We start from the raw sequence: 8,797 nt of genomic DNA on the forward strand, positions 1-8,797 counted from the left end.
CTTCTCTGCCCTTCTAGTAGAGTTGCAAAATAAAAGCAATGTCACCTGCGCTCATAAAGCAATCCTTGCATTAAAAAACATCCAATAACGTACTCTATTTTAGTGTCCTCCAATGTATTTTCAATTTCAGAACAATATTTTACTAGAGTAAATCAAAACTTAAACTTTTGAAGACTCAAACCCTGGTACTAGACAGAATATAATTTGTATCTCAAACATTAAAATTTTCCTTATATTCATTGAACTTTACTGAAACATCATTTCAGGTCACCTATACAACATGGTAGACCCTCTTTCCACTCCACCCCTCTAGTGTGAATTGCCTACTATTTCTATGTTTTTCCTTCAGTATAATTCAACATTGTAATTGAGAAAAGATATACCATTCTATAATTTGTAAAAGTTTACTCTATAACAGATCTAGTAGGATATCTGTTGCCCTTGACACTAATTGTAGACAGTTTGCTTGAAAAAGACATTAATAAGTACAGCACCTTTAATTTATTAAGGTAGCGCCTTGTGTGAACAACCAAGAGATCTTCATCAGTAGCTTCCCGTGCCTGTACAATCAAGTCATCTGCAATTAGCTTTTCTTCTGAAACAGGAGAGAAATAACAATTGGCATTGTATACCATCATTTAACTTCCCATATTCCACCCTGCAAAGAAGCTACTTTGACCTTGATGTAATAACTTCATCTGTAATGTAAATCTTTGAAACAACTTTTATTTACTCGGTGTTTACAGATTTTCCAAATACATACCCCCTATATGTGTAAGCTGTTATGTTAGTGTGTGTATTATAAATATTGTTTACAGAAAGTTTTCAGTGTGTAATCATGGTAAATTCTTGTTTAACTCAAAGAAAACACATATAGTGACAGAGGATGGACAAACAGAAAAGAATTCTTACAGTCTAGGGCTTGGTACACTGGGGAAGTCTTGGTGCTCATACCATCAAACATTCACTACTCTTTAACATGCTTTAAGAAATTCCATATTTGATACTAGTACTTAATACCCTAAATCAGAGAATTAAAAGAAAAAAACCCAAAATTCTAAACTAAGTAATTGCTTGGATGTTCATGTAAGCGAATGCTTACACTTAATTAGGATATTTCTGTCACACCCCTACTCCACTAAATTTCAAAAATACCAATGACCACCTATTAATTCCTCCCCTTAGAGACCAAAAAATAGTTTATTTTAAAACCTAGTTTTATAAGAGCAAGTTATAAAATATCACTCCAAGATTTAAGAATGTGATCAAAGATTATATGTTTGAACGTATACATCTGGATATACTTGCCAGAAAGTTCAAGTTAGGGTGGACTAAAACAAATGTTGCTTTGCATATGATCACTACAAACAACAAATATCAGGCACCCTGCCAATCTTCTCAGACTTCTGAGTCTTCTAAGACTGCAGTCTTCTAAGACCGTACCTTTTCTCCAATTTTATGCTCGGAGGAGGAAGAAAACAACTCATGAATGTGAGACATTTTGTTCTGAAGTGTAATACAGGAACAGCACCTGCAAGAATACTTGTTTTGGCGAGCTTACATTTCTCCTGACTGAGGCTTGAGAATCATTTCATTCATTCATTGGGTCAGACAGAAAGCCAAACTGCTAACAGTTAGTTTCATTCTTGAGGAAGGAGAAGGTGAATGTAGAAAGATGTTCACCGGTGATTTTCTAGAAGACAATAGGGAACAGTGTAGATCAGCTGTGCTAGGAGTTGCTACAGAGCCCTGGAGTATCCTGTGGCTTCTTTCTGCTTTACAAAGCGAGGAGAGTAAAATGATCAGGAAAACTAATTTTCTGTGGAAGACAGAGTAAAGAGGGGACACTTCGACACAGCAGAGAGCTAAGGAAAAGACTTTACACTTTAGAGAAGGAACAGAATTAAGTCAAGAAAACAGTCGTGGAACCCAAGACTTTATTTTTTAAGGTTGTTAGGGGTAAGATCCAAGACTCAGCTACTAAATGGAGTGTTAGAATTTAACCTCAGTTAAATGAATACAAGGCAGCCTAAAGATGTAAAAGATCATCAGTTGAAGGGGTCATTAGGACCACATAAATGGAAGAGGCCTGGCTCTCAGACAACCTTTGTCTTGGCAAGGGAAAGAGCCTTTTTAAAAAAAAACAAAAAAAACCACCACCAACTTGATGAGCGAGCTTAGACTTTAGATGAAAAGATGCCAAGATTTTATAGGCCCTGATCCCAACCTTGGTTCTTACATTTGTTTTTCCTTAATGTATTTCTTCCAATTTGTTTAAAAGCAATGAGTACCATCATAAAAAGTTCTGCCTGTCACCACAGGCAACTCAAAGCTCCTCCCAACATTATCAGAATATCATGAGGTTGATAAAGAATGGATTTATACAAGCTGCACTTATTTTTCACCCTGACAAGTGCCATTTGCCAGTAGACTGTCCGCAGTCTAAGTTGAATAACTAAGTTACACCCGGCAGCAAGCTGGTCGTTAACACCCATAGTTTCACAAGGCACAAGGAATGTCCCATTCTTGTTAGACCAGGTGTAAAGCAATGGAAGCACAAGGGTATAGGAAGTTAGGTGCACATTACTCCCAAACTGCAATTCAGGTCTTGCAAGCCAAACTGTCTGCAAGCTTGCAGTTAACAAAGGAAGGATTTCCCACTCATTGCTACAAAACTGAAGTCAGTGTTCTGTTTTAGATCCAGGCTTGGTCCTCAAAAGAAAGAAGAAACTGGAACTACAAACAGCACCTATCCTCAAGGGGAAACTTAAAGGAAATCTGGTTCTCATACATTAATCTAAAACTGAAAGAAGGTGTTTGAACCATTAAAAATCTGTTGAGTATCAAAACACGTCATGCTGAGCTACGTCCACACAGCTCCAGCATTCTGCAACTAACTAGGGCTAGGCTGAAAGTCAAGATTCTGGTGCTCACTTCAGTGGTAGAAAGTTCTCAAATACCCCACATGAACGTTTGTTGTAAACACCAAGCAACAAAATGCTGCTCACTTCATGTTTTCATTCAAATTCCAAAGACCAGAAATATTTTAAGATGGTCTAAGACATTGCTTATGCTCATGTTTCTCCTTACTCCTTTTTACTCACAGTCTTGTAATGCTCTGGGCCAGGCTGAAATGAACCAAACTAGTTACTCCGACTAGTATTATTTATGCCTCTGGGAAAAGGAAATAATCTTGAATCAGCTTGAATTTTCAACCACATTTCACGAGTCTCACTCTGTACAGACACCATGACCAAGCCAAAACCAAAACTGTGGGTTTATTTAGTGGAGCAGGCTAGAACATACATTTTCAAAGGACTGTGAAACAAACCTTTGTATTAAAAAGCCAGCCTTAGTGTAGAAGGCTTGCTCTAACATTACAATTTCATAGGCAAGATCTTCAACAACGTTTAACACGTGACATCCAACTCACCTCAGAAATCCTACAATCAATTTAACTTGCTAAGATTTAAGTCTGCAAATATAAAAGAATATTAAAGTACTCCAAATATGATTAAAGAGCATAGCTTAAATCTACACAATGAGCAATGATGATGTACAGTCACTATTATATTGGCAATTAGCAACATAAATCTACCTACCTAACTACCTAATTTCTAGTAGCTTTTGTGCAGTTGTTGGTCTAAGAAGTACCTTCTGTTATTTTACCTTTCAAGAAATTTATTACTTTTCCCCATTTCCCTGCATCAAATGGATGCAGTTTCTCAAGTCCCATGAATGTGATGTTGTAGTCTGGAGAATATATGATAGGCCAGCATGCTGATGGAGCATCCTCATACAACTCAGTTCTGTGAGGCCTTGAAAAGCAAAACACAAACTAGTCATTATTTTTAGCAACTACTTACAAAGTTAAAAGTTTTTCACTAAATTTCCAAATTACAGATTAGAGTCCCTGTTAATAACAACTTTACATTAGGCATGATTCCTGAAGATACTATTTCCCATGGCTGCTGAAGGAAACACCTGGTTGTTCTTCAGCAGATGGTATGGGAGAGTAACATCCCTCACTTCCAACCAGTACAGTTAAACTCTTGAACCAACCAGTACTGGGGAAAGAAAGAACTTAAGACTGAATGTATGTTAATGAATTATGCATATGAAGATCACTGCAGACATTAATTACTGGAAACATTTGCTTCTCTCCCCTCATCCCTCCAAATTCATTAAGAAGCACCTCTATCTTAGAAGGTGCATCTGGTTTTACAGACGACATACCCTTCAAAAAATACATGACTAGACTCACATTTTAGAGTCTGTATCAAAACACAATTGAAAAAATAAACCACACTGCTCCTGCGCAGGATGCTTCTAACAACACAAGGTTGACAAGGTTTCTAGGATCCTTTCCTAAGAGCAACAGATTATTTTGTGACCAGCTCAGCAAAAGTAAAGAGGTTTGGTTTTATATCTGCATAGCCTATAACAACAGGACAAAGTCTCAACTCTAGACCTCATGCCAGTAACCCTTAACCAACAGTTTCCCTTATCCACCCTCTCCAAATTCTTGTATTCTCTAAACAGAAGGAGAGCACAGCCAGGCCTGAGCCCTCCTTCATAACCCGTTCCCAGAACGGGCGAGCAATGCCGTGCTCTGTATTTACAAACGCACACACTGAGTATTCGGAGGACACTTGCATGCACATACGGGTCGACAGGCAGGCCAAACCCGAGAGGTGATCCTGTGTTCACGCTCAGCTATTCCTCCTTCACACTATTCACGAACTAGTATTCACTCTATTTCACCAGCTGCGGCCTCCCTTCTCTGCCCCAAACCGTGTGTTACCGAGTTACCGAGACCTCTCTTGGTCCCCGAAATGTAGCTGAAGTTTGCAGAAGGCTTCGCAACTTACTGAGCAAGACAGAAGGGTCTTTTGTCAGGTGAACAATACAAACAGAAAACCCCTTATTTGCAGCCTAAATATGCTCAAAAATACCCTTTTAAAATCAAGCTAAAAAGAAAACAAAAACTAAGACAATGGCGGTTTTTCACCAGCCTGCAGTGCCGATCCCCCCCCACCACCCACGAACAGAGCCAGGGCTCCCTGGATCCTCCCCTCGTCCCACCCCGCAATAAAAGACAGCTTTTGTGAAAGGGAACGTGCCATCCCCGGCCGCCGATCCATTCCTGGCCACCCCCCCGGCCTCGCTACCGCGGGGGTTGAGGGAAGGGGGCGTTTGGCCGGGGCCTCCCCGCCACCCAGCGCCCTGCTTACGGCTCTAGGCCCCCGTTTCAGGTGGTGGGGACGGGCAGAGGGGCCGGTGGGCCTGGGGAGGCGAACGAGGCTGCCGCCCCTCGCTGCATCCCGGGCAGGGACGGCCCGCAGCCCCCCGAAGCCGGAAGGGCCCCAGGCGCCGGGCGGGCCCTCCCACCGCCCCCAAAGCCCCCCTCCCGCCCCGGTACTCACATCCCCCGTCCTCCCCGGCGCGCCGGCCAGGCCAGGCCAGGCCAGGCCAGGCAGGGTCCGGGGCGTCCCCGGGCCCGGCACCGACAGCCCCGCCTCGCCGCGGGGCGGAGAAACGGAAGGGCCGGACGGGCCCAGCTGGGGGGAGCCGCTGCCAGCGGTGGGCCAGGGGGGTCGGTGCGGCCGCGCCTGGGGCTGGACGGGCCGTGGTGCTCCAAGGCAGGCGACACGTGACGGGTAAAAGAATCAGGGTAACGCCGTCACGGCTTCGGGGAAGATGTTCTTAACGCCATCTTAAGTGTGGGAATCCACCTGAGCCTCCTGACGCGACAGGGTGGTAGGAGATCAAATGTAGAAGGCGTTTGATAAAGGTCACAGAAAAAGCAGCTGGTCTGATGTTGCGGGATTTAGAAAAACTCAGCCCCAGTATTCAGATTTTTACATCAGCAACTGCCGTGATTTTATATCAAGGGCCTCAAAGTGATTCCACACAAACGGTATCTTTGGAAAGGAAAATACGATTCTCATGCTAAAATAAAATTAACAAGATAGCAGTAGGTGAAGAGACATAGCAGGTCAGCAGCAGAATGAGGAAAACAAAGGTGAAATAGTGCTATTATCTAACTGAGCAGCAGAACTCCTACTGATTTTGTAAGGTCAAGATTCACCCTACGAGCACCATCCCTAAATTCAGGCACACAAGAATAAGCTAGTTTCAAGTCAAAAGATAATTTCTACATGTACTTTACTAATCCTGCTTGAATATATATAAAAAACATTTCTTAAGCAGTTGTACAGCTAAACCAATAATACCACCACCACAAAAAATGTCCATCAATAGCAGCAATATCTATCAAACCAAGGATAAATGTACTGAAGCACTCTTTTCTGATGAGGAGTAATGTCCCTGTATGAGAGTTCCAGATAAATGCCTTTATTCTTAAAATACACTGGCTTTGGCTTGGCATTCAGTTTTGTTGGATGCCTGGACTTCACCTTGGTATTTATTTAGCAGCGGGAGTCAGTTATCCAAAGAAAACATTCTATCCCTTTGACATCTTTTAATTAACATTTCTTTTTGTTCTGGCCCTTTGTGCACTTGCCTCGGTATTAGTTTGGCACATCTAACTTATATTCCTTGTTACTGACTGCTTAACACTTGGTGCTTAATTAGACTTTGAGCATTGTCTGGTTAACTAGATACAAATATAACATTTTATTTTCATTTAAATTAACTTTTAAACTTAAAGATAAACTTGCAGACTAGTTTCCATATTTCTTGGATATTATAAATTGTTTTTCCTGTGTGCTTTCCCACTCATCATTCACATCTAAAATATGACACCCGCACTTTTCCAAATGGGCAGTTTGCTTAGTCATTCTGTTTTTTCACCACCAAAAATGAAATTAAGATACCTACTCCTCTGTTCTGGCTAGCCATGATGTTTGCTGCTTTCATTTTCCTCCTCTTGTGCCACACTCGGTTGGATTCTTACCTGCGGGCTGATTCCCAGTAATACCTCCTCCTTTCTGTGTCAGTAGCAGAGGTGTGCTCTCTTGGAGGCACCCTAAGGAAATGCTGCGCATATTTAGACAAATGCCTGTTCACTCTTGCTGGGCTACGATTCTTTCTGTCTCCAGCAGGAAAAGAAATACCATCAAGACACGTACCTATTTCTGTGTAGGACACACTAGTTAAGACATTATGAATCAGAAAATACTGTTTATAGTATGTATTTACCATTTGGGCATTCTGTGGTTGTTGCTCTTCGTACTGCCATGGTGCCAAGTGACTGTAGCTGTGGATGTAGAACACCTGACATACTGTTGGCACATGGACAGTCCTCACCCCAGAGGAGGTACAGCCCTACTGCGGAAACATTGACAGTTAGTTTCATTACTGCAATGAGTTTCTAACAGTTGTTAAGTTGAACCATTTGAGGCTTAACATTGTTGTTCAGTCTTATCTTTTTGTGTAGGAAGGTAATTATTTCCTCAGGAATTAGGCCCAAGATACACAAGACAATGACCCATGCTGGACTTTGGACCAGCTCTGAGCTCCAGTTTTCTGCCAGCAGACTTTTCAAGGCAAATGGATTAGGAAACCTTACAGCATGGTAGAAGAAACAGAGCTGAGCAAATAATGACATTTTTGGTTCACTAGTCACTCTGAAAAAAACCTTTTTGAAGAAAATTTGGGGTTCACATTATCTTTTACAACATTGCAATATTTAAAACAAAGTGAAATTTCAAACAGTCAGTATGTCCTTAAATTGTATTTTAAATACATATAAGTAAAATACTTTGATTAAGAAAAAAATAAAATCAGACTCAAATAATAAACTTTTAAAATAATATAAATTCATAAAATATACTGGAATAGCTGAATCCATACTTTGGGCTGAAAGATATTTCCTTTAAAAGTTCTGCCGAGTTCTAATCTTCTCTTTACAAATTCAAAAAGCAGGACAACAAACATAAGTCTGCAGCAAAATATGAGAAAATTACCTAAGTCTCTTAGAATAAAAGCACATACTCATAACAAGCAGAAAATAGTTACAAACCATACAGAACCCAGCCTTCCCTAAATTTCAGTTTGAAATTGATTCAGATAATGGCCCTGTCCTCTGGGGAACTCTTTTCAGGCTGTTCACATGATTGATCTCTTTAAAGTGCAGGGATCCAGTTTTGCAGATCCCTTTGAAGATGGGTCCCAGAGCCTTTTAGCAAACAGAAGAATGAGTCTGACCAAAGTCCCATATGAAATAGACTGGCCAGTCAGGCCTGCCAGTAGTTGTGCCAGTTTATTAAATTGTTCAGGTAATTTGTTCCACATATATCCTTTAGTAGAATAAGGGAATTTGGCAAAAGCCCTTCATCAGCTTCTCAACCTCACAGAATAGAAAATGACTTCTTAGTGCTGATGTTCCATGATGGTGGAATTACTTAAACATAACGAGTGGTGAAACATGATAATGGTTTTTCCATATCAAGAAACAGTGAAGTCAGAGACAAAAGTCAATGGTAGAAAATTCAAGATACTATGAAAATTGTGACTATGGATCCAGCCATCCGTGATCTATATCAGTGATGTAACCTTCAGGTTACCTGCCTCACAGGACAAGCAGTATGATGCCAAATTAAGAGTTGTTGCAACTTACAGTGTTATTTTAAGCTCCTAGAAACTTTCCAGTTACTGTCTGGAGCTGGAATAATGCAAGAGTTGGAATAATTCCAGTATGTTTGATTGGGTCTGACTTGTACAGCTATTCTCCTCCTCTATACGGAGGCAGCATAGCTACATCCAGAGTCTCACCCCATCTCTTGCCATGACAGCCTGTCCTCTGTAGAAAAAAAAAAAGCAGTGTGCAAAT

General features: G+C 41.0%; 1 protein-coding gene across 8 annotated transcripts in view; it reads right to left on the minus strand.

The window, feature by feature from the left end:
• HDAC11 (histone deacetylase 11) overlaps positions 1–5,642 on the minus strand; it is a 40,675-nt gene extending 35,033 nt beyond the window's left edge. For 2 of the 8 annotated variants that reach the window (XR_012661121.1, XM_075096684.1), the window contains exons 1-3: positions 5,427–5,638; positions 3,670–3,818; positions 495–595 (exon numbers count right to left, since the gene is read on the minus strand). Coding sequence is in view for 7 of the 8 variants with exons in the window: in XM_075096684.1 (XP_074952785.1) it covers positions 495–595; positions 3,670–3,818; positions 5,427–5,428 (252 nt within the window). In the remaining variant the exon portion in view is untranslated. Of the gene's footprint in view, positions 1–494; positions 596–3,669; positions 3,819–4,871; positions 5,043–5,234; positions 5,312–5,426 lie in introns of those variants that run through there. The other 6 variants (XM_075096687.1, XM_075096681.1, XM_075096682.1 and 3 more) reach the window with 5 other exon arrangements.
• Positions 5,643–8,797: the final 3,155 nt, after the last annotated feature.

The sequence above is a fragment of the Phalacrocorax aristotelis genome, chromosome 6 (assembly GCF_949628215.1).
Source record: "Phalacrocorax aristotelis chromosome 6, bGulAri2.1, whole genome shotgun sequence".
Taxonomy (NCBI): Eukaryota; Metazoa; Chordata; class Aves; order Suliformes; family Phalacrocoracidae; genus Phalacrocorax; species Phalacrocorax aristotelis.